At 38.8% G+C, this 27174-nt stretch overlaps 2 protein-coding genes across 7 annotated transcripts in view; one reads left to right on the top strand and one right to left on the bottom strand.

Moving 5' to 3' along the window:
• The window catches only part of FAM227B (family with sequence similarity 227 member B), a 217606-nt gene extending 207139 nt beyond the window's left edge, over positions 1-10467 (top strand). The window contains exons 14-16 of the mRNA XM_047766406.1: positions 5070-5145; positions 7547-7616; positions 10276-10467. Of these exons, the coding sequence (XP_047622362.1) occupies positions 5070-5145; positions 7547-7616; positions 10276-10389 (260 nt within the window). The 3' untranslated portion in view covers positions 10390-10467. The remainder of the gene's footprint in view (positions 1-5069; positions 5146-7546; positions 7617-10275) is intronic.
• The window catches only part of GALK2 (galactokinase 2), a 165139-nt gene continuing 147686 nt past the window's right edge, over positions 9722-27174 (bottom strand). For all 6 annotated transcript variants that reach the window (XM_047766395.1, XM_047766399.1, XM_047766396.1 and 3 more), the window contains one exon: positions 9722-10962. In XM_047766395.1, coding sequence (XP_047622351.1) covers positions 10755-10962 — 208 coding nt within the window. In that variant the 3' untranslated portion in view covers positions 9722-10754. The remainder of the gene's footprint in view (positions 10963-27174) is intronic.

The following is a 27174-nucleotide window of genomic DNA, read 5'->3' on the forward strand; positions in this document are numbered from 1 at the left end:
AGTTTGAGAAGAATAGGTATGAGTTATTTATATGTTTGGTGAAGCTGTCCAGTCCTAGATTTTTATTTGCAGGGAGCTTTTTTTAAATGACAGATCCTATGTTATGTCTAATGATCAGTCTGTTCAAATTATCTGTTTCTTCTTGACTCAGTTTTGGCAGGCTGTATGTTTCTGTAAACCTGTCCATTTCTTCTAGGTTGTCCAATTTATTGGCATTTAACTATTTTAATATTCTCTTATGGTTTTTTGTATTTCTGTGTTATTTCTTGTTATTTCTCCTCTTTCATTTCTTATTTTCTTTATTTGGGTCCTCTCCCTCTTTTTCTGAGTAAGCCTGGCTAGAGATTTGTCAATTTTATTTATCTTTTTTTAAAAAAACAGCCCTTTTTGTTGATCTTTTCCAATTTTTAATCTCTATTTTGTTTTCTGATCTTTATTATTTCCTTCCTTCTGCTGACTTTGGGTCTTGTCTGTTTTTCTAATTCTTTTAGGTGGTAAATTAGGTCATTTAAGTAGGATTTTTCTTTTTTGCCACATGTGGAACCTTAGTTTTGAGGCTAGGGATTGAACATGGGCCACAGTGGTAAAAGAACTGGATCATAACCACTAGATCATGAGAGAACTCCCTTTTTCTTATTTCTTGAGGAAAGCCTGTATCATTGAAGTTCCTTTTTAGAACTGTTTTTGCTGCATCCCATAGATTTTATAAGGATGTATTTTCATTGTCATTTGTCTTGAGATATTTTCTGATTTCCTTGATTTCATCGTTGACCTATTTCATTTTTTAGTAACATATTTAATATCCATGTGTTTGTTCTTTTTTCATTTTTCTTTCTGTGGTTCATTTCTAGTTTCATACCACTGTGGTCAGAAAAGATGCTTGAAATAATTTCTGTCCTCTTAAATTTGTTGGGGCTTGTTTTGTGACCATGTATGTGGTCTATCCTAAAGAATGTTCAATGTGTACCTGAAAAGACTGTGTATCCTGGTTTGTTTTTGTTTTCATTTTTGTTTGGATGTACTGTTCTATAAATATCAATTAAGTCCACTTGACCTATTTTGTCATATAGGACCTCTGCTGCTTTGTTGTTTTCTGCCTGGAAAATCTCTTCATTGATGTCAGTGGGGTGTTAAAGTCTCCTACTCTTATTATATTCCAGTCAATTTCTCCCTTTATACCTGTTAGGATTTGTTTTAGGTGCTTCTGTATTGGGTGCATATATGTTAATGAGTGTAATATCTTCTTCTTGTATTGATCCCTTCTTTATAGTATAAAGAAATCAGATGATGACCTATGGGAGTTCTCTTGTAACTGACTCTTTGTCTTTCTCTTGCTGCCTTTAGAATCCCCTCTTTATCTTTAACTTTTGCCGTTTTAATTATGATGTGTCTTGGTTTGGGTCTGTTTGGGTTCACCTTGTTCAGGAAACTCTGTGTGCTTCCTGTACCTGGATACCTGTTTCCTTATTTAGATTTGGCAAGTGTTTAGCCATAATTTCTTCAAATACATTTTTAATCCCTTTTCCTCTCTCTTCTCCCTCTGGAACCCCTATTATGCATAGGTTGGCATGCTTTATATAGTATACCATAGTTCTTTTATGTTTTTTTCATTTGCCTTTCTGTCTGCTATTCGATTGGGAAATTTCCATTATTCTGTATTCCAGATCACTTATTCATTCTTCTGTGTTATTTAGTCTGCTATTAGTTGCTTCTAGATTGGTTTTTATCTAGGCAATTGAGTTGTCTAATTTTGATTTGTTCATTTTTATATTTTATAGTTCCTTGTTACAGTAATCTGCATTTCTATGGATAATCTTTTAATTCTTTTACCATTTTTATTATCTCCTTTTTGAACTTGGGATCTGGTGGACTAGTGAACTCTGTTTTATTACTTGTTCTTTTGGAGGATTTCTCTTGTCTTTTAATTGGGAGTAGTTCCTCTGCTTTTTTATTAACTTTCTCTTTCTCTATAAAATTAGGAGAAACAGTTATCTATTGTAGTCTTGAAGCTGTATTTTTATGTAGGAGCACCCCTGTGTATACTGAGTGTAATATTTTTGGTGCAAAGACAGTTTTTCATATGGATACCAGCCACATTTTTCCTCAGAGTATGCTGGATGTTATCCCCTTATAGGCATTGTGTTTGTTGTTGGAGTAAACAGAGCCTGCACGGGGCAGAGGCCTCCTCTTTGCTCTGTGGTTGTCATAGCCTTGTCAGTGTTGGTGTCTGCTCCCCAGTTGTTGGAGTAGAAGCCCTAAGGGTCAGGTTCAGTTAGGCTCTGTTGCCCTTGAGGGTGTGATCTGCCTTAAAGGAGGTGACCACTGAAGCAGGTGAGGATCGTGTGGTCACAGCAGACTTATGTACCACCCATGTAGGCATCTGTTGTTCTGCCAGGAAGCAGCCCAGGGTCACTTCCCTTTCTCCATTGTGTTCCCACACATCCCAGACCTGGTGCTAGGCTGTGGTATAGAGTAGGATGCTGCTTGGGGCCAGGGCACTATGGCTGCAGGAATGAAGGTGGTTGTGCTGCTGCCTGGACCTGGGCTACCTCTATCCATGCCAGATCTGGTTCCAAGCTGTAGTGTCAGGTGATTGGAGCCAGGGCACTTCCTTTGGGATAAACCACTACATACTTCTCCTCAGGGGCTCTCCACCCAAGACTCAGTATTCAGATACTGTGCATTTCTGTATCATCACCCATTGCATGTGCCGACAAAGTCCACCACAGCTAGACCCACCTCTACTGTGCAAGAAGTGACAATGAGCTCTGCAGTCAAAGCCAAAACAAACCCCTGGCTCTCTGGGCTATATCCATGAAGCTAGATTGAGTCCTTTCTCAGGGTCTGCCAGAGATTCAGTGCTTAGACACTGCATATATTTGTAGACCTGCCTGGTGCATGCTTAAGATTGAGGAGTGTAGTGAGGTGGCAACTGCCAATGCAGGCCTCTCTCTGCCCTGATTGTTAGCAAGCCAGTATGCATGCAATCCTCACAAGTGGAGCCTGGGCTCCTCCAGCCCCTCCATCTGTCCCAACAGATGTCCCAGCAGGCAAGGGGCTCTTCAGGGTGAAGGTCTGCCTGTACGAGCCTTTTCTTCTTCACAAACCATTCCTAGGGGAGCAGATTCCATCCTGATGCCTTTTTTTTCCTCCATCCTACCTGGCTATGCAGAGATCTTCCCTGCAGCTTTGGTTATATAGATCTTCTGTCCATTTCCAGTTGGTTTTCTGTGAGAATTGTTCTACATATAGATGTATTTTTGATGTGAATATTAGGTGAACTTCACATCCTCCTTCTCTGCCATCTTGATCTCCCCTCCAGGTTCATCTCTTTTTTTTTTTTAAGGAAAACTATGCTCTCAAACCTAGATATCATTAGAGGGGAAAATAAACTCAGAATGCATCATAAATAGCAGCAGACTTTTATCTAAAATCTATTTCAGAGAACTTATAATCCTATTTAGGATAACATAATCATCCAGACCCTCGCAGATTCTGTGCTTGTTAGGATGGAGTATGGTCTACTGTCAGCACTGCCTCCCAGACGTTAGTGATGCCATTAAGGAGCCTGCTTAAACAGATTCTACAGCTGATGGAGAGAATTGATCACTCACATTGCTGAGAAAGTAGTCTGGCGTGCAGAGAAAACTAAGTGTTCTTTTCCTTGATTCTAGGAGCTTTATATTCAAATTATAATTGAAGATACTTTCTGACTAGTTTAGATCTTTATATGAAAAACACAAGTTTTATTCAAGTTTATTTTGAGACTCTTTGTTGTTAAGCCATTCATTATTTTCCTTCTGGATATCTCATTTGAGATATAATACTCAGGAAATTAAGGTCATAAGGTTAAGTGCTAGGGGACAAATCCACTGGGCTTTTCCTAACATTTTTTTTTGTCTTTTTGCCATTTCTTGGGCCGCCTCTGCAGCATATGGGAGGTTCCCAGGCTAGGGGTCAAATCGGAGCTGTAGCCACCAGCCTACGCCACAGCCACAGCAATGCGGGATCCGAGCCACGTCTGCAACCTACACCACAGCTCACGGCAACGCCGGATCCTTAACCCACTGAGCAAGGGCAGGGATCGAACCAGCAACCTCATGGTTCCTAGTCGGATTCGTTAACCACTGCGCCACGACAGGAACTCCCTTTTCCTAACATTCTTATACCAGATAAATAAGTTTATCATGAGCATCAGAGACAGCCTTGAAGGGAACACAAATGTGTTTTAAATGAGCCAATTGCATTCAGAGAGTGTTGGAGGTAACATTGAAGTGTGTCTCAGGTTGGAGAGTAGGGCCATAGAAAGACAGTCTCATCCTCGATGTCTTGGTGACTGCACAGGTTTAAGAGCTTGTAGTTTATCACTGAGGTGAAGGTCTTAACACCGGATGAAGCATGCTTCCTTGAGTCATTTACCAGTTGCCACTTCAGAAAGGAAGTGTCTGCTTTGCCAGACACAGACATGGATTAAGACTAGGGTTGGAGACACAGCCACAGGCTGTAACATAAACTGACAGTAGAAAAGCCCCAGCCTCACTAGCAAAACACTTATATCTTCTGCTTACCATCCTTTTTCTGTGTGGTTAGCAAGGCCAGTCTACCTGTGGCAGCCAACCCATGCTGCCAGTCACTCCCTGAGACTCTCAGAATTCAAAGGACTTTGAGGTTCTCAGTATATGTAGAAATGAAGAACAGTATGAACAGAATTACCAAAATGTTAGTACATTTTTTTAATATTTGCATTTAACAAACTGCTGCCTTTAAAGCACACACACAAAAACCCATGAAAATAGTAATTTGGGGATTTGTGTAACTACTAAGTCCTTGTGCACTGTGACAGGGTGGTGCAGATAATGGGATACAAGTTTAAAGTGGTCTGATGGGCATTGTCTTCTTTGGATCCTCTCAGTGTAACTCCAGACATAATATTCATATTTGCCCTTGAGATCCTTCACAACTGGGAGGCCCAAGCAAGAGGGTTCCCTCGGTCCCCCATGGAAGGATATATTTACCTCTCCTGAATATTCCTAGTTGGAAATCTTTCCTTAACCATAAGCCTATCACACCACCTGCTCCAACTTACCGTGATATTCTAAGGGAGGCAAAAAGACAATTTGCAAGGAACCAAAAGGATTTTCGAATGTAAGTTGACTCCATACTATTGTTAAATATAAATCATAAACTCTTTTAGAGCTGGAAGTGACCACAGAAATTATCTACAACTGAGGTCCTTATTTTACTGACAAGAAGAGTCACCTCTGAGCGTCTTATAGAATTGGAGATTCTTTTCAGGTAAATGTCAAGGATGCATGTGGTAACCATGGAACCATGGCATGCACGTGTCAGGGATTGAAAGAAGGAAGGAAGTTTTGCTGTGGTCTGGGTTGAGGGGTGGGATTTACCCCAATGTGGAGAGACCAGGACAAACTCCAGGGATTAGAGATGGGAGTATTGTTTATTTACAAAGATGAGCCCTGGAAGAACAGAAAGGTTGTCTGCAGTAAAAGGAATTTCTTGGAATTGGGATGGCAGCAGGGGTTGTATTGAGGAAAGCAAGGCAGGGAGGTCTTTTCTGAAATGTTTGCTTGGGGAAACATTGTCAGGTTTTGTTTTCTTGGATTTGTGTGTGTGTGTGCTTAACTAAAATGATTACTCCTGGCCAGTTATGGGATTCTTAAGTGCCAGGAAGCCAGAATGGCTTAATGAGGATGTCCATCAGTTTTTATGAGAACAAATTGGCAGGTCCACTTCTTTTACCTATGATATAAAGGTCACTGCCTACCTGTCTGATTGCCTTGAAGAGAGAAAGGATATGCATCCTACCCTTTGGGTACCTGATGCTCTTCAGGAACACATCAAAGAGAAGTAAACTGAAGAGCAGCCAGCTCAGTCCTATCCAGCAAGCAGGACTAAAGTCTGAGCCTCTCCTTTCCCTGAGTCCCCCCCCCCCCCACCAACATACACACTTGCATATACATGCACACAGACACACACACAGAGCCCTTAGGTTTCCTATTTTCAGTGGGAAGAATAGGAATGGGCACCTTGCAAGTGGCCTCATGTGGAAGCAGCAAAGTGGAGTCCAGGCCATAACCAGGTGACACAGGTGATGCCTTTGGCACATGTTTCTAAGGGGGGATGTGCTGGGGGATTCCTCACACCAAGTAGTGCACGGCAAGGGGACAGTGAAGAATTATTTTGTAAGGGACTTTTACTGGACACCAGCATGTTGTTGATTTATTCTTTTTCAGTGAGAACTGCCTACTTTATTTCAAAATTTAACTCCAAACATTGATTTTATAGAGAAAAGCACAGAATTAATGAAGAAATAAAACTCCTACGAAAGCAACAGGAAAGAGCTGACAAGGAGCTTCATAGGTTTGTTTCTTATTCAACTTGTAGGGCTTAAAAAATACTTTAACTGAACAAATGTGTTATATAAATCACAATGGGTTTATTATGTAAAAATGCGTTCAGATAACTGTGGAGGTTTTCTACTCAACAGTTCTGAAATCACACTAATCTTTTTATCCACATAATAATCACTTATTCTGCTAATTTATATAACTGCTCAACATTATCATCATCTCCTTTTACTCCACCAGACATAGGACTTAAGCTGGGGGCCTTTTAAAAATAGACCCATAAGCATGCCTCACCCTAGGGAAGATGTAAACTAGAAAAAAAATCTATTTAGCTGGTCTCTTTTGGGCCTTATACTTCAGCAAAGTATATCTGGAATTATAAGAAAACTATGCTTCCTACAAGCTTCATGGAATAATTTTTAAATGTTTCACTTGAAAATTGCCAATGAAATTAATAGCCTTATACCCTTTTTCATTTTTCTTTCTTCATCTTTGCCTCCTTTGCTAGTGTTTCTCCCTTGTTCCAAGTCTCTGTCTTTCCTTGCCTAGACCACCTCTGTCTTTATCCATGGATGTCTAGAAAGATTCCTATCCATCCAGTTACTCAGCTCCTTCATAACTATTTGTTGAATGAGTACTTGGTGACAGGAATCATGATAGATTCCTGGATCCTCACCCTCAGCGAGCTTACAGTCTAGTAAGCGCTCTCACACTTTAGCCTTTTCCATCTCTCCTCCCACCCCAGATCTTCCCCTTACCAGTTTTCTCTCCCCACTGACACATCTTAAAAATCTGCACGGAAGCCTGGTGAGTGGAACTAGTTAAGGGAATACTGCGTGAACTGCCTCACTGATGAGGATGCTTCACTGCTGGGATGCAAGGTCACCCAGTGGTTAGAATTGAGGGCTCAAGTCACAATACTTGGGTTCAAATCCTCTTCCTTATTAGCTGTATCAGTGGGGGCAGGTTACTTAACCTATCTGAGCCTCTTTCATCATCTACAATATAGGACAATGGTAGTGGAACCTACTTCCTAAAGCTGTTATCAGAGAAACTGAATTTATGTAAGGTGGTGGCAAATGCCTGGCATATTACACTGTTTGTAAATGTTGGATCTTGGTTGGTGATGGTATAAAAACAACTAGTTTGGTTACAAATTTTCTTTATTTCATGATTAGACTCCAAGCAAAGGTTACCAAGAAAACTTACGAAGTTAAGAATGACTTTGAGAATTTCCTACATAGACTGGTATGTTTCTTTTCTGAAAATAATTGAGAATTCTCTATCTAATTTCTCTTATATAGACTGGAAAATATTTCATAAGGTATATATGGTTTCACATCCAAGTTACAATGGCAGGATAGAACACACACTTGTTATGTATTCATCCACATACACATTTAGGACAATCTCTGTCTTGTGTATTAGTGACAACCTTAGGCCAATTACCCCATCCCTTGGTTCCAACCAAGAGCACTTTATGCAACTGAAAACCAAGTGCAGTCAGAATTTCAAACTCATAGAAAAGTATTGGTGTTTGAAATATTTTATTTGCCGTTCATAATTCAACAAGAATGTATTAGATTCCAACTACTGTGGTAGATGAATGATTCTGCCCTCAATTAAAAGGAACATAAGGAGATGGTCCCATCTTTCCAACTCTGTCCCCTTTCCTTCTGCTCCTCCTTAACTTAAAGGTCCTTCTTCCCTTCCAACAAGCAAGACCATATGGAGAAGAGTGTAAATCTGGAGGTTGGACTGAGGTCAGGAATAAGAGAGAGCTTTTTATTTCCAGCATGTCAGGCTTCCACGTAAAAATTGAGAGCTATCTTCATTAGCTACTAGTGTAATATCAAAAAAAAAAAGGGTCAAATAATCTAACCAGATTCCTATATGAACCAGAAAGTAATGGAAAGGAGTAACCTGGGTGTTTAATATTAAAGAAATAATACTCTTCTTTACTTACACACAAAAACATTCTTCCACTTTTCATTATCTCTCTTTAACAACTACTGCTAGAGACATGAGTACAGAGAGAGATTTATTTAGTATAAGAGAGCTGTGCTGGTAAAGGGCAAGTGACCTCAGCTGGCAGGTAGTAAATGGCCCAAGTATTAGGAAAACTGCAAGAGCTGTGGAAACCATAGCACACTGACAAGTCCATGCCTCACCAAAACAAGGCAGCTACTTCCTCACCTCTAGTTTATTGTGGCTCTGAAGGAATGGAGGCCAAACTAATTAAATCGGCAGACCAGACAGGCCTAAAAGCTGCTGCTCTGCAACCCCTAATCTAAGTGCTGGACTTGGAGCTCTCCAAAAACTGGCTCCAGCCAATACAGCCAATCTTATTCCCCATATATCCCAAGGCAAAGCCTCCACTCCCACTAAATCTTCTGAATGCACCCTGTTAACCCCATTATCATAGACTTTGCTCACCTGCAAAGCCTGCTCCCCATCTTTCAAATTCCATTCATCTTTTAGGGACCTGCTCAAATTCCATCTTCTACCTGAAGCTTTTTTTTTCCCGAAGCATTTTTTCCCGTGGTTCTAGCCCCATCTTTTCCAGACAAGTTCATTATCTTACATTTCTAGAATAACACTTGGTAATGTTTTCATTGTAAAATAATTTTTTTTTCCCTTCAAGCCAGGCATTGAGGTAAATACGGTCTGTTGAAAACAACTATGTCCTCCAAAGCAGAGTGGGCACTAGAAATTTTTACTTAGCTATTTTGTAAAGAAGGTATCTCATGGTGAAAAATTTAAATAGAATAGCAAAGCAATGGCAAGTGCCTTTTTTCTTTTCCACAGTAATCTAGCCATCTTCAAACAATTATATAACAACCACAGATCTTCTGTGGAAAATGGAAAAGTACTAAAAACAAAGGATTATAATTTTAAATCAATTTTAAAACTCAAAATTAATAAATTTGACTTGTTTTCTCAAGTGTTTTCCTTTCTGCTAAGAATGAAAATGCACCAGAAGTTTATTTTAGAATAGAATAATGAATTTCCTAGTACTGTATATGACTGTTGCCTTTTGAGAAAGGTTTTAACCAGCTTTGCCTCAGCTTCCCTTAAACTGAGATTTAAGATGATGATGTCCAATCTTTGAGCTTCACATTAATAAGCAAAAACAATCATAGACTAATAGAAAATTGTGATAATTTTCTGGATAATTTATACCATACAACTGCTGCTCTCTCAGTTATTTGATTATATCAGCAAAATGCTTTTTGGTCTAAATCTTCATATAATTCAGGAAGGCCTTCTTGTAGTCTATCCACGAGAGAGGACCATTCATTTACCATCACCACATAGCCAAACTTTCTGCCCACTCTTTTTTTTTTTTTTTGCCCACTCTTGATAAACATTTAAGGCACCCACCAACACCCTTTCCTAATCCCAGAACCCACTCTAAGCCTTTTCATACATTCACCTGCATGCCTGCACACCTGCCCTACATTGGTCCACAAATACAAACCTAGCTAGACATACAATGAAGGATGCAAGGCACAGGTGGGATTTTCCAGAACAGTAAACATGCCTCCTAGATTAGAGAGAGATTTGAGAAAAGGTAGGCTGCAGTGGGAAGAAATTACATTTTAGGAACAAATTGAATTATTTTAATTAACATCCAGATAATTCTCTATTTCAGTGTGAATAGAGATAAGAACCTAGTGTCTAAGGTTCTCTATTGTGATAGAGAAAGCGTGGGGCCAAAAGAATTGAAATGGTTGTTTACGGGATATCACATGGTTAGAAAAAAAAATCCAAATGAGCCTGGGATTTTGTTCCTAAATCCATCTTATGAAAAAAAAAAAAAAGTTATGTGATCCTCCTCATCTTAATAATGGGGGAATGTCACATTCAAGTATATAACATTCTTGATAATGTATTATCTTAATAGCGTACTGAAGCTGAAGGTGAGAGAGAATTTCTAGCATCACTATCATCATCATTAACAACAACAGAAGACCACAACTTAGAGGAAGAAGAATGCCAAGAGAAACCAAAAACTTAAGAAAATTGCATACAACTCGGTTGTATCAATTTAATCATAGTAGTGTGTTTAATTCAAGTACAATCTATGAGGTCAGTATTAACGGTCTTTATCCATTTGTCTTTAAAAATCTTAAATCAATAAATTTCAGTAAATCATCCTGAGGAGATCTGTCCAAGCATAATTTTGGCTCTTATTGGTAGAAAACATTTTAAGATGGAAAAATAATCGTTATGAAGCATAGCTGTTTCTTTGGAAATACATCTTGATAATAGCAACCGTTCATCATAATACAAAACAGAAAGGGAATTGATTTACTGTGGCATAAGAAGTCCTGCCAGTTCCTAAATGCTCTAAATAGTTTCTCGGAGATTTTTTTACGTTGTTTAGGCCTCAAGGAAAACCAAAGCTCCACCTCCAGGCTTGGTAGCAAACAAACTCTGCTTCTCAGGCGCTAAGCTTCGGCCGCTCTTCTGGTAATAAGCTTCATGCACATTTGCTAAGAAGCTGGGCAACTTGTCAGCAAGTACTATCGATACTGTGCAGCCTCCCCATCCTGCTCCAGTGAGTCGTGACCCTTGAGCCCCAAATTTCCTAAAACAATTAGAAAAAAAATTAGAGCCTTCAAATGGCAATGAGGGTGATTTTCTAGGCAGTGCTTTAGAATACAGAGCCTACCCAAATACTAAGAAGAGAGTATATGGTATATTTTGTGGGGTATTTTTTTTTTTCAGTATCATCAAACATGTTAGGACATTAAGCAATACATACTGCTGTCAGAAGGTGATTTAAAATTTAATTATCTAAAACTAAGACAAAGCCTGGTTTTGGCTCTTAGGTAGTAAAAGTTAGTGTTACGCCTGTTTCATGAGGGCTGGCAAGCAGTCCTGATTCCATAAAGCCAGCACCTGAAGAGCAGTACAGCAATCCTACAGGTGATCAGGAAGAGGGAGTGAAAAGAAAAACAGGCAACAGACATGATCAGCAATATGAACTAGAAGGCTGCTCCCTATGAAGGCAAATCAAAATTTGAAGTGCAATTCTTATGCACATGAGAGGGCTCCTCTGGTGGCTATTTAAGCTGCATTCAGTTCCTTAGAACAAATAAGCCTAGATGTGTGCTCAATAAATTCATCAAAAAAGAACATGTTATTAAACTCTATAGCAGTTTGTCTGTCTAATCTCTAAAGGGAAACCATGCAGACCTTTCCACAAAAAGGCTGGTGGCTTCTGCAGGTCCATCCCCATTTTCCCTGTACTTTCCAGAACTGGTCTGACAACTAGACTCAAAATTTACCATCAGACAAAGTGTGTGATTGAGATGGAAACTACAACATAAGCCAGCACACAGCAAGAGATAATTTTAGTCACCATCAACCAGGCATAGTTTCAAACCTAAGATCTGCACCAAGTGAAAGGCCCTACACAAAGTCCAAAAATCACTCATCTTGAAAAGATGCAATTTATTCTGACAATAAAAGTTAACATGTACTTCCAATTCTTCCTAATAAAATTTACTCCAAATTCACAGCAGATTAAAACTCCACAATTAATTTAGTATAGTTCTGTCCCTTTTTTCCATCTAAATAAGCTACTTTATTTCCTGGAAAATATCAATAGAATATTACCCCTACTCTAGGACATCAGAATTATTGCACATCAGTAATTCATTTTCCCTTCAATGATATTCTCAAATGATTTCTTTTCATGGTCTGTTTTACTCATTCAAATACACTTTTCATATGAAAGTAGATGTTGAAGGAGGACAACAAAAATGCTTACAAATAAATAAAGATTACTCCTCACATCCTGCCCCTTGAAAATTGACCTTAGGGCCCACTAGCTGAACTGAGCCCAGACTCGTATCATCCAGGCTGAAAAGGTTCTCCAGCCCTGGGATTCTTGGATTACTTTGAGCTCCTAAGCCAGCAGAGGGCTAGTTGGTAATTTGGTTACTTAAAAAAAGAAGTTTTCATGCAGCCATAGCTAACTATCTTTTCCTGTAGAAGATGATGAGAAAAACTGAGGTATCACTAGGTAACTCCGAAAGACACTAAAATCTGGTCATCAAAGCCAGCATGGTATGGTTTAAAGAAGAAGAGTGTGCCCTCTTACTTGATTTTCTAAGACTCAAAACTATGCCATTTTTCTAACTCAAGTCAGCCAGGTCTTTTATGGTCTTTAATGAACTTCTAGGCATTATTTTCTTACATTGTCTCCTTTGAACAGTTTTTGAAAACTGTGGTTTCAAAACCAAACCTAAAGCAAACTGAAAATGTTGTTTCTAAGTGGATGCAAAACCCACAGGAATTGTGTCAGGGGACCTACTTTCCTTAGGATCCTGCCAGTTTCCAGAGGGCAGAAGCTAGAAGTCTTTCCAGGTATATACATTCACTTTTGAGTCTCCAGAGCTAGGATGTCACCACCCTGCCTGCTACAGATGAAAATGAACTAGATTGCAACAACCACATGGTCTGAAATCATCGGGGCCCAAATTTCCCCAATGGAGAATGATAAGTGCTGTTATAAACATCCTTCTGCCCCCAAATCAATAGCACTTGTGATCGCAAATGAGGGGGGTTGCTGCCCCAGCAGCTAGTCAGCAGCCTCCCCTACTATACACACTCACAAAGGCAGAAAAATCCTGACTGCAGTGTTCCCCACTAGTGCTTAATATGCCCTTTGTTATGTGCTATAGAAATTGCAAGAAAGAGCCAGAAGTGTAGGTGAACTAAGGGTGTTTAGTGAACTTTTCACATTTGCATTTTTTTTCCAGTAAGGCATTAAAAATATAGCTCCTGAGCTTCTACACATCAGAAAGGCAACCCCCCAAATCCCCAGTATCATTTTGATGCTTGTGGTCACTTGATTAGGAATAACACGGAAGGGTTGGCCAAAACAACAAAAGCAGCCTTCACTTATAAAGCATGATTTACAAAACAAAAGCTAGGGCAAATGCAAGATGATTATAAGGAATGTTCCCTTTGATCCCTTTTATCACTGAAAAATGTATTCCCATAACCAACTTTCCAGGAACCTCATTTAACCTGACTAAAATTTTCTACTTTTAAATGAAAGGATTTGAGCATAAAGCACTTACTGATCAAAGGTGGGGTTGAGGGGAAAGGAGTGGTGCTCCAGTAAGACTCACCTTTGCCATGAGTCGCAAAGAGGGAAAGCAAGGAATTGTGCCTTGTATTTTAATTCAGTTTTACTTATTTCAGGCTAAATTATTTATGTATTATACAAATGGGTATTAAATTAAGTGTTTCAGAAAATCTTGAATTTAGGGATAGGTTATATCTATCTTTCTAATTCCAACCCAGCATAATTCCAGGCATTTGGTCGGTTCTAATAATTGGCAGCTGGATTATTATATTTGTTTTAAAATAGAAAAAAATATATACTCAGGTTGCTTATTTTTAATTAAATGTTAAAAAAACTTTATGTGAAACAAAGAAAAATAAAGAAAATAATGGTGCTTGCCCAATTATAAAACAACTTTTAAATGAACAAAATGTAACTTTTAAGAAATGGCTAAACTTTAAAGGAGAATTTAAAGAATTTATTGAGTAATATAAAGACAATTTTGAAACCAAGTCATTTATATCTGAGTCAGTAATGTATTTTTCAGAAAAGACTTCTAGCTTCTGCTCTGAAGGCTAGAATTTTCTGATTAGAATCTCAGGAAAACACAGCTCCCAGAACAATCTATATGGTTTCTATAACCAGGTTAGAAACACACTCAGATTGCTTTAGATTCAGGAAACCAGATTTCAAATACTGAACGTGTAAGAAAATATAACTGCATATCTATTTTAGAAATTTAAGCCACAAAGGTCATAGAAGACCAGTGGGTTTGGTTCCAGCAAATTGCATACATATTGGGGGGAAGTGGAAAGGCAGGGGGAGCATAAGTGGAAGAGTAAAGCCCAAAGAGAAGTGAGCCCCTAAGGCAGCTGAAACAATGCTCCCTTTTTCTTGGCTAAGTGTGCAAATTAGCCCATAAGATGGTGAAGAGAAGAGCATACACATAGAATTTGCACTTCATTCTTCCCCACTCTGATCTGCTTAGCAGAATGGGTGCAAAAGGCCAAGCAGCACACCCAATCATGGAATAAAGCTGTGGAAATACTTCTAAGGATGACACATTAACTTTTGTAACCTTGTTGATCTATTAAAATGTGTCATTTATCTTCCTGAATAGCTTCGTCTATAATGCTGCAATGAATCCTAATTTCAGCAAGTGCAAAATGGAAATAAAAGAATTACAATGATCTTTTCTTAAGTATAACCAGGGAAAGCAGTAAAGAATGAGTTGTCTCACATATAATTGACTTGGTTTCAAAATTGTTTTGTGTTCCTCTGTAAATCCTACTTTAAAATTTAGCCATTTCTTAAAATTTAAATTTAGTTCATTTAAAAGTTATGTTGTAATTGGGCAAGCTTCATCCACTTCCTTCATTATTAAAGTTTATTTCACATAATTGAGGTTTTTTAACATTAATTTAATTTAAAAAAATAATAAGCAGTCTAACTGCATAAGTGTTTCTTTCTCCCTCCATGGCTCTTTGGATTCTAAATTGATTTTCTCTTGAAGAACAGTTAAAGGCTTAACTGAAAAAAATGCAAAGCATCAGTGATCTCTTCTATCCTTTTCCCCCCTTCTCGCCACTGGGGTCATAAAGTAGCTCCCATACATTATCCTATAGGTGAGCTACCTAGAGATGCCTTTAAATATGGTCTAGCTCAGATCACATTAAGATTTCTATGTAGTGCCCTGAGAATTCTGGGCATAGAATCCTTCATTCATGCAATCATTTTGTTGTCTTTTCAAGCAAATAGTTTCCAAGCAAACCTTCAGAAAAACTAAAAGAATTTAAAGTGCCACAAGTGGACCGGGGAAGGGTGGGAGGAGTAATCTAAAGATGGTCTTTGGTGGTGCTCCGCCTTGAAGTCATTTCAGCTTCTCTTCTCAAGGCAACCAAATTTCTCAGGCTACCCAGTATTAGTCACAACTTCCCCACTGGTGTTTACATTTTTAAAGGGAAGAGGGAAGTGTGGAGGTGGTAGTGATTCTTATACAAAACAATACTCTACCAGAGGTTGAATTTACTGCACGAGTGGCCCACCCCAGGCCTTACCAGGGTCCTTCCCAGCACACCCAGCATTCTCTGGCCTACTGAGATAGTTACAAAGCTTCAGAATGAACTAGGGCTTAAGAATGTTGCCATTTTTCATTTAAACCTTCTCCCAGGATTTCCATTTACTACCCTCCTACTGTCTATCTTTCTCTCTAGAATCTTTAACCATTCCATTTTACCACTGTCTTTTGCATTCTTCAGCATTACTCCCTTTTCCTCATACTGCCACACAAAACAAAGTACTAGAGCTTTTGAAAATGGAGTTTAGGTTACAATTTCCCAGGGGACAAAAATGGCCTACTGAAAAGTATTTGTTAACTGAGGAAGGAATGGCAAAATGACTGCATCTCTTAATTCCTCTGGGTTATTCTCCTCTGAGGTTGCTCTGCCACTCAGGACCTTCTAATAATTAGCAACCAACTGAAATATTTGGGGACTATAATCTTCTGGTCACAGTGAGAGCAAAGAGAAGAGTAATTATATAAAAAGCTTAAGAACCAGACAACTATTCTGTTCAATATTTCCTACATGACAAAAGATAATATTTCAATATGAAAAATGCAGACCCTATGTGGTTATGAAATGAGTAGAAATTAATTTTGATACTTAGCAATCCCAAACAAAACAGCCATAAGAAATGGAGTACACTGCCTATACTACACACAACTGAATTTTCCTCAGAAAAGCAGAAAATATGAGGAAACTTTCCTCAGATACAGCAGATGAAAATGATCTAGACAGAAACACCTTAGCTGCCATTAAGAAAAGGAGTTCCAAAAACAAATAAGTGAAAAAATAAAGGTGAACTCTTCCAGACCCAGCCACTAAATCTTTCACTAGAACCACATTTTTAAGGAATATGTAACATCATGCTCAACAGTGAAAAGCTTAAACATTTCCTCTAAGATAAGGAACAAGACAAAGATGTCCACTCTCACCACTTTTATTCATCATATCTGTGGAATCCTAGCCATGGCAATCAGAGAAGAAAAAGAAATTAAACTAAATTGGAAAAGAAGTATAACTGTCACTGTTTGAGATGACATGATATTATACATATGAAATCATAAAGATCGCACCAGAAAACTACTAGAACTCATCAATGAATTTGGTAAAACTTTAATATAAAAAGAATATAAAATTAAAACACAGAAATCTACTGCATTTCTATAAAAAGAAATTAAGGAAATAATCCCATTTATCATTGCATCAAAAAAAAATTACCTAGGAGTAAACTTACCTAAGGATGCAAAACACCTGTACTTCAAAAACTATAAGATGCTGATGAAAGAAATTAAAGATGACACAGAGGTGAAAAGCTATACTGTGTTCTTGGACTAGAAAAATGAATACTGTCAAAATGACTATGCTACCCAAGGCAATCTACGGAGTCAATGCAATCCCTATCGAGTTAATAATTACATTTTTCACAGAATTAGAACAAAAAAAATTTAAATTTACATGGAAACACAAAGCTCCAAATAGCCAAACCAATCTTGAGAAAGAAAAACAGAGCTGGAGAAATTGCCTTTTTTGACTTCAGACTGTACTACAAAGCTATAGTCATCAAAACAGAATGATACTGGCCCAAAACATAAATATAGATCAATGGAACAGGATAGAAAGCCCAGAAATAAACTCAGGCACCTATGGTCAATTAATCTACAACAATGAAGGCAAAAATATACAGTGAAGAAAAGACAGTCTCTTCAATAGGTAGTGCTGAGAAAACTGGAGAGCTGCATGTAAAAGAATGAAATTAGAACATTTTCTAACACCATATTCAAAAATAAATTAAAAATGGATTATAGACCGAACTGTAAGACCAAATTATATAAAACTACTAAGGAAAACATAGGCAGAACACACTTTGACATAAATTGCAGCAATATCTTTTTGGATTCATTGCCTAGAGCAAAGGAAATTAAAACAAAAATAAACAAATGGGACCTAATTCAACTTAAAAGCTTTTTCACAGCAGAGGAAACCATTAAAAAACAAAGACGGAAAAAGGATCAAGATGGTGGAGGATAAGACATGCTGCTCACCTTCTCCCACAAACACATCAAAATAAAAAACTATATGTAGAATGATTTGCACAGAACATATATTGAATACTGGCAGAAGACCTTAAACCTCCAAAAAGGGCAAGAAACCCTCAATAAAACTCAGTAGAACAAAAGAAAGAGAAAAAGAGGAATCAGAATGGGACTAGCACTCCTGAGAGGGAGCTGTGAAAGAGGAAAGGAACCCACAATCTGGGAAGCCACCTAACAGATGGGGAGATCAGCTGAAATCAAAGGGACCTCAAAGTTGCCAAGAAAAGCACAGCAGTTGGACTGAGGAGGGCAAAGCAGAGTGATAGCCACACAGATCATCTGCACCACCGCCCTGGACACCAAAGCCTGAGACACTCAGGAGAGGGCTGGTGCTGAGACTCAGGAGAGGACTAGGGCTGGCTATGTGGAGACAGCTTGAGGGGCTAGAGAGTGGTGTGCCATGGGCTAGGGAGTAGAACACCACAGTTGAGGCAACCTGGGAGGAGATGAGGGCCCAAAGGAGAAGCAAGGTGCCACTGTTGGGAAGGGTGAGACGGGGAGGCAAAGACTGCCACAGGAATCTTTTTTCCTGTGCACGTGTGGACTCTCAGAGGGCAGGGTGCCTCTGATGCAGGATACAGGTGCAAGGCATTTGCTCAGGCTACAGGAGACCGGGTGCCTCTAGTGTGGGTTATGGGTGGTCAGGCACCTCTTGTGTTTGACTAAGGACAGCAGGGGGCTAAGCGTGATGCAGCAGCTCTAGTGTGATCTACAGGCAGTGGGGACAAACCGCAGCAGACATCTCAGAAATCAAAGTGGGTGTGTAATGCCACTACTAGGGATCTGTGAACAGGCTCTACCTGCAGCCCCAGTCACCTCAGAGGTCAGCAAAGAAGAGGGCACTGCAACCAAGTACCACCCACTGTTGCTTTCACTCCCCTGGGAACATACCCACCCTGCTGTTGCCACTGTCAAATGCTCTAGGCATTGCCTACACATGCCTGATCACTGTCACTTCGCAGGACCCTACAACTAGGAGCAGCCTGTGCAGCACCTCTTGCATGGGCTAAGCAGGATGGCATGCTTCTTGCAAGGTCTACAAGTGGTGGGGGAAAACCACCACAGTTATCTCTTACTCCAGAGGTGGGCATGGCCCACCACCACTAGGGGTCTGTGAATAGGCACCACTTGAGGCCCCAGTCACCTCAGAGGGCACCACAGAGGAGGGCATTGTAACCAAACACATGTTTTTGCTCTCACTCCCCTGGGAACTAAGACACCCTGCTGTTGCCACTGCCAAATGCTCCAGGCACCACCGAAATCTGCCTAGGGCTCATTGTGACTTCCCCGGGCCCTGCAACTAGGAGTAATCTCCTCCACCTCCCAGCAGGTCCTTGCTACTGTCCAGAGCCTAGCAACTAGGCGCTGACTACTAGCCCTACCCATTGCCTCCTTCTCCCTGGAAAAACACTTGGCACCCTAACAAAAGGATAACAGCCAGGTCACAATGAAGAAAGAGACAGCAAATATCCAAACTACCATAGCAAAAATAAATAACAACCCCACACAAAATACAAAGGGGCACTGTTGCATAGAAATAGCCCTCCAAGATTATAGTAGCTGGCCTCCCCAAAATCACAGAATAAGAAAAATGTTAGCAAAATGAAGAAGCTCAGGAACCATTCCAAGTTAAAAGAACAGAGAATTCACCTGAGGCAGCAAACAGTGAAACAGACCACTGCAATCTAACACATATTGAGTTCAAAAAGGAGATAGTGAAAATACTAAAGGAATTAAGGGTGAATATGAAGGAATTGAGAGCAGATATGAATAATAATGCAGATTACTTTAGAAAGGAACTAGAAAATAGGAGGAGGCAGGAAAAATTAGAAAATCCATTTTCAGAGATACAAGCTGATCTAAAGGCACTAAAAAGCAGAATAAATAATGTAGAGGAAAGAATTAGTGAATTGGAAGATAGAATAATAGAAATCACCCATTTAGGAACAAAGACAGAAAACCAAATGAAAAAAAAAAACATGAAAGCAATATAAGGTTATGGGATAAGATAAAGCTGGCCAATCTACTCATGATAAGGATTCCAGAAGGAGAAAAAAAAGAAAAAAGGATTGAAAATGTATTTGAAGAAATTAGGTCTGAAAACTTTCCAAAGCTAAAGGAAACAGATATCAAGATATGGGAAGCACAGAGGGCCCCCAAAAAGTTGAACTGAAACAGGCCCATAGCAAGACGTATTACAATAGAAATGGTCAAGTTAAAGAGAGGGTTTTAAAGGCAGCAAAAGGAAAAGAGAGCATTAATTATAAGGGATCACCAATAAGGCTATAAGCTGATTTCTCTATAGAAACACTACAGGTCAGAAGAGAGTGGAAAGATATATTCAAAGTTATAAAAGGGAACAGGGATGGGATTAAGATAGCAGAACAGAAGAACTGCAGTTCGACTTTTCTCATAAAAACAACAAAATTACAACCATGCTGAACAAGCTTCAAACAAATTGACTAGAAACTGGCAAAAAGATATCCTATTCCAGAGGACAAAGATGAGGCCACATCAAAAGGTAGGAGGGGTGATTAATCGATATAAGTAACCCCATAACAGCCAGGTGGGGAGCCCACAGACTGGAAAGTTACTGTATCACAGAGTCCCTCCTACAGGAGTGAGTGTTCTGAGACCCATGTCAAGTCCACATGCCTGGGGATCTGGCATTGGGAGAAAGAGCCCCTAGAGCATATGGCATTGAAGGCCAGTGGGGCTTTTGCACAGGAGCTCCATGGGACTAGGGAAAACAGAGAACCCATTCTTGAAAGGCGCATACAGGCTTTCATGGGCACTGGGTCCCAGGGCAAAGCAGAGGTGCCATAGGAATCTAGGTTGGACCTAACTGCAGGTCTTAGAGGATCTCCTGGGAAAACAGGGAGTGAATTAGGCTTGTTGTTGGGGAAGGACATTGCAGGAAAAGCTCTCGGGAATATTCATCAGTGTGTGTTTCTCTGGAGGTGGCCATCATGGGAAAATCTGGCCCCACCTATCAGGGCTGAGGAGGCCCAAGCCAAACAATAATCCAGATGGGAATCACAGCCCCACCCATCAGTAAAAAGGCTGCCTAAAAATCCCCAGGCACACAGCTGCCTCTAATCACATCCAGAGACAAATCCCCATCCACCAGAGGAATAGGAATCAGCCCCACTTACCAGTGGGGAGGTACCAATCCCTCTCATCAGGAAGCCTACAGCAAGCCCCCATACCAACTTCAGCCACAAAGAGGAGAAGACATCATAAGTAAGAGAGGCTACAAATCTATTGTTTGCAAAAAGGACACCTCACCAAAAACGTATAAAAATGAAAAGAATGAGAACTATAACTCAGATAAGGGAGAAAGAAAAAACCCCAGAAAAACAGCTAAGTGACCTGGAGACTATCAACCTCCAGGAAAAGGACTTTAGATTGATAATAGTGAAGATGATCGAGGACATTGGAAACAGACTGGAGGCAAAGATTGATGATTTACAGCAAACATTGAGCAAAGAAATACAAGATTTAAAACTTAAGCAAGCAGAGATGCAAAATACAATAACCAAAATAAAAAATTCATTACAAGCAAACAATAGCAGAATATAGGAGGCAGAAAAACGAGTAAGTGAGATGGAGGACAGATTAGTGGAAATCACTGATGCAGAACAGAACAGAGAAAAAAGATTGAAAAGAAATGAAGAAAGTCTCAGAGAACTCTGGGACAATGTTAAACACACCAACATCCATATTATAGGGGTAACAAGCATGAGTAGCACTAACTCATATCCAACAAAATAGACATTAAAATAAAGAATATTTTAAGAGACAAGGAAGGACATTACATAATGATCAAGGGATGAACCCAAGGAAATAAAACAATTTTAAATATATATGCACCCAAGATAGGATCACCACAATATATAAGGCAACTGCTAACAAGCTCAAAAGGAGAAATTGACAATAACACAATAATAGTGGGGGATTTTAACACCCCACTTATAGCAATGGACAGATCCTCCAGATAGAAAATCAGTAAGGGGACAAAGGCCCTGAATGAAGCATTAGATGAGATGGACTTCATACGACATTCCATCCAAAAGCAGCAGAATACACATTCTTATCAAGTACGCAAGGAACATTTTCTAAGACTGATCACATTCTGGACAAATCAAGCCTTGGTAACTTTAAGAAAATTGAAATCATATCAAGCATCTGCACTGAGCATAATGCTATATGACTGCAAGAAAAAAAAACTGCAAGAAACACAAAAACGTGGACTAAACAACCAATGGATCACTGAAGAAATCAAAGAGGAAATTAAAAAATAAAGAGACAAGAAAGGGACAATACTCCAAAACCTATGGGATGCAGCAAAAGCCGTTCTAAGAGTGTAGTGTATAGAAATACAAGACTACCTCAGGAAACAAGGAAAAGATCAAATGTACAACCTAACTCTACATCTGAGAAGAACAGACAAGACCTAAAGTTGACAGAAGGAAAGAAATCAAGATCAGACCAGAAATCAATGAAATAGAAACAAAACCATAGAAAAGATCAAAGAAACGATCCCACAGCATATGGAGGTTCCCAGACTAGGGGTCCAATCGGAGCTATAGCCGCCGGCCTATGCCAGAGCCACAGCAACACAGACTCCAAGCCGCGTCTGCAATCTACACCAAAGCTCACGTCAACACCAGGTCCTTAACCCACTGAGCAAGGGCAGGGATCGAACCCACAACGTCATGGTTCCTAATCGGATTCGTTAACCACTGCGCCATGATGGGAACTCCAAAAAGCTGGTTCTTTGGAAAGATCAACAAAACTGATAAACCCTTAGCCAGACTTATCAAGAAAAAAACAGGACTCAAATAAATAAAATTAAAAATGAGAAAGGAGAAGTTACAACAGACATCACAGAAATACAAAGGATCATAAGAGACTACTATATGTAACTATATACCAATAAAATGGAAAACCTAGAAGAAATGGACAAATTATTAGAAAAGTACAATCTTCTCAAGACTAAACCAGGATGAAATAGAAAAGATGAATGGACCCATCACAAGAACTGAAATTGAAACCGTGATTACTTCCAACAAACAAAAGTCCAGGACAAGATGGCTTCACAGGAGAATTCTATCATTTAGAGAAGAGCTAACACCTATCCTTCTGAAACTATCCCAAAAAATTGCAGAGGAAGGAACACTCCCAAACTCATTCTATGAGGCCACCATCACCCTCATACCAAAACCACACAAAGATACCACATAAAAATAAAATTACAGGCCAATTTCACTGATGAACATCGATGCACAAATCCTCAACAAAATACTAGCAAACCAAATCCAACAATACATTAAAAGGATTGTACATCATGATCAAGTGGGATGTATCGCAGGGATGCAAGCATTCTTCAATATCTGCAAATCAATCAGTGTGATACACCACATTAACAAACTGAAGAATAGAAACCATACAATCCTCTCAGTAGATGAAAAAAAAAAGGCTTTGACAAAATCCAACACCCATTTCTGATAAAAACCCTTCAGAAAGTGGGCATAGAGGGAACCTACTTCAACATAATAAAGGCCACATGTGACAAACCCAAAGCTAACATCATTCTCAATGGTGAAAAGATGAAAGAATTCCCACTGAGATGAGGAACAAGACAAGGATGTCTGCTCTCGCCACTAGTATTCAACATAGTTTTGGAAGTCCTAGCTACAGCAATCAGAGAAGAAAAAGAAATAAAAGGAAGCCAAATTGGAAAGGAAGAAGTAAAACTATCACTGTTTGCAGATGACATGATACCATACCTAGAGAACCCTAAAGACTCTACCAGAAAACTGTTAGAGCTCATCCATGAATTTGGCAAAGTCATAGGATACAAAATTAATACACAGAAATCGATGGCATTTCCATATACTAACAACAAAAGATCAGAAAGAGAAATTAGGGAAACGATCCCATTTACCATCACATCGAAAAGAACAAAATGTCTAGGAATAGAGCCACTAAAGAGACAAAAGACCTGTAGTCTGAAAACTAAGAGATGCTGATGAAAGAAATCAAAGATGACACAAACAGATGGAAAGCTATACCATGCTCTTGGACTGGAAGAGTCAATATTATCAAAATGACTATACTACCCAAGGCAATCTACAGATTCCATGCAATCCCTATCAAATTCCCAAGAACATTTTTCACAGAACTAGAACAAAACATTTTAAAGTATGTTTGGAAATGCAAAGGACCCATAAAACTCAAAGACATCCTGAGAAGGAAAAATGGAGCAGGAAGAATCAGGCTCCCTGATTTCAGACTATATTACAAAGCTATAGTCATCAAAACCATATGGTACTGGAGCAAAGACAGAAATACAGATCAGTGGAACAGGATAGAAAGCCCAGAATTAAACCCATGCACCTACAGTCAATTCATCTATGACAAAGGAGGCACGAATATACAATGGAGAAAAGACAGCCCCTTCATGAAGGGGTGCTGGGAATACTGGACGGCCACATGTAAAAAAATGAAATGAGAACACTTCCTGACACCATACACAAAAATAAACTCAAAATGGATTAAAGGCCTAGATATAAGACCAGACACTCTAAAACTCTTAGAGGAAAACTTAGGCCAAACACTCTTTGACATGAACCACAGCAACATTGTCTCAGATCCACCTTCTAAAGTAATGACAGTAAAAACAAAAATAGGAACATCCAGATGCATACAACAAATACTAGCAGACATAAAAGAAGAATTTAATGGGGATACAATAACAGTAGGAGATTTTAATGCCTCACTCACATCAATGGACAGATCCCCTAGACAGAAAATCAATAAGGCAACAAAGATCCTAAATGAAACAATAGAAAAATTAAGACTTAATTGATACTTTCAAAACATTACATCCAAAAATATCAGAATATACATTCTTTTCGAGTGCACATGGAGCATTCTCTAGGACTGCTCACATACTGGGACACAAAAGTAATCTCAACAAATTTAAGAGTATAGAAATTATTTCAAGTATTGTCTATGACCACAATGGCATGAAACTAGAAATAAACCCTAGGAAAAGAAATGAGGAAAAAAAAAAAAACTGATGACACGGAGACTAAACAACATACTATTAAAAAACAAATGGGTCAATGAGGAAATTAAAAGGGAAATTTTAAAATACCTCAAGACAAATGATAATGAAAACACAACCATTCAAAATCTATGGAATGCCACACAAGCAGAGCTTAGAGGGAAGTTCATAGTGTTAGAGGCCTTCCTCAAAAAATAAGAAAAATCTCAAATTAATCACTTAACCTACCTTCTAAAAGAATTAGAAAACAAACAAACAAACAAAAAACACAAAATCAGCAGAAGGAAGGAAATCATAAAATCAGAGAGAAAATCAATAAAATGCAGATTCAAAAAACCATTGGAAAAAAAACAATAAAACCAAGAGTTGGTTCTTTGAAAAGGTAAACAAAATTGACAAACCTGTGGCCAGACTCACCAAGAAAAGGAGAGAAAATGCAACTAAACAAAATAAGAAATGAAAAGGATAAATCTAAACAGATATTACAGAAATACAAAAAACCAAAGAGAATACAATGAACAGTTATATGCCAAGAAATTTGACAATCCAGAAGAAATACACAACTTTCTAGAGAAATACAGCCCACCAAATCTGAATCAGAAAGAAACAGATCAATTGAACAGACCAATCAATAGAAATGAATATGTAATAAAAACACCCCCTACAAACAAAAGCTAAGGACCAGATGGCTTCACAGGCAAATTCTACCAAACATACAAAGAACTTATACCCATCCTTCTTAAACTTTTCCAAAAGACTGGAGAAGAAGGAACACTCCCAAAGATATTGTATGACACCACCATCACCCTAATACCAAAAGCAAAGATACTAGCAAAAAAGAAAATTATAGGCCAGTATGTTTGATGAATATAGACACAAAAAGTCTCCACAAAATTTTAGCCAACTGAATCCAACAACATATAAAAAAGATCAAACACCTAGACCAAGTGGGATTTATCCCAGGTGCACAAGGATGGTTCAACATATTCAAATCAATCAACATCATACAACCCATTAACAAAAGAAAAGTCAAAAACCACATGATCATCTAAATAGATGCAGAAAAAGCATCTGACAAAGTCCAACATCCATCATGATAAAAACTCTTACCTAAGTGGGTATACAGGGAACATACCTTAACATAATCAAAGCCATTTATGGCAAACCTATAGCAAGTATAACACTCAATGGAGAAAAGCTAAAAGCCTTCCCACTAAAATCTGTAAGAAGACAAGGATGCCCACTCTCACCACTCTTATTCACCATAAGTCCTAGTCACAGCCATCAGACAAACAAAAGAAATAAGAGGTATCCAAATTGGAAAAGGAGATGTAAAATTGTCACTGAATGCAGATGGCATGATACTATATATATAGAAAACCCTAAGAACTCCACATAAAAACTACTCAAACTGATCAATGAATTCAGCAAAGTAGCAGGATAAAAGATTGACATTCAGAAATTGGTTGCATTTCTGTATACTAACAATGAAATATTAGAAAAGGAATGTAAAAACACAATACCCTTTGCACCCCAGAAATTTAAAAACCTAGGAATAAGCCTAACTAAGGAGGTAAAAGACTTATATGCTGAGAACTATAAAATATTAATTAGAGAAATTGAAGAGGATTCAAAGAAATGAAAAGATATTCCATGTTACTGGAATGGAAGAATTAATATTGTAAAAATGGTCATACTACCCAAAGCTATCTACAGATTCAACGTAATCCCTATCAAATTACCCATTACATTTTTCAAAGGAGTAGAACAAATAATTCAACAATTTATATGGGAGTTCCCGTCATGGCTCAGCAGTTAAGGAACCCAGCTAGGAATCATGAGAATGTGGGTTTGATCCCTAGCCTTGTTCAGTGGGTTAAGGATCTGGTGTTGCCATGAGCTGTGGTGTAGGTCACAGATGCGGCTCAGATCTGGCAGTACTGTGGCTGTGGTGTAGACAGGCAGCTGTAGCTCCGACTGGACCCATAGCCTGGGAATCTCCATATGCCTCGGATGCAGCCCTAAAAAAGAAAAAAATAAAATAAAATAATAAAAAAGGAACCATAAAAACCCAGAATTGCCAAAGCAATTCTGAGGAATAAAAGCCAAGCAGGAAGCATAACTCTCCCAGACTTCAGGCAATATTACAAAGCTACAGTAATGAAGAAAGTGTGGTACTGGTACCCAAAGAGACATACAGACCAATGGAACAGTATAGAGAACACAGAAATAAACCCAGACACCTATGGTCAATTAATCTTCAACAAAGGAGGCAAGAATATAAAATGGGGAAAAGATAGTCTTTTCAGCAAGTATTGCTGGGAAAGCTGGACAGCCAAATTTAAATTAATGAATCTGGAACATACCTTCACACCATGCACAAAAATAAATTCAAAATGGCTTAAAGACTTAAACATAAGACAAGACACCATAAAACTCCTAGAAGAGAACATAGAATATGCAAAACATTCTCTGACATCAGCCTTAC

The sequence above is a fragment of the Phacochoerus africanus genome, chromosome 2, assembly GCF_016906955.1.
Source record: "Phacochoerus africanus isolate WHEZ1 chromosome 2, ROS_Pafr_v1, whole genome shotgun sequence".
Classification (NCBI taxonomy): domain Eukaryota; kingdom Metazoa; phylum Chordata; class Mammalia; order Artiodactyla; family Suidae; genus Phacochoerus; species Phacochoerus africanus.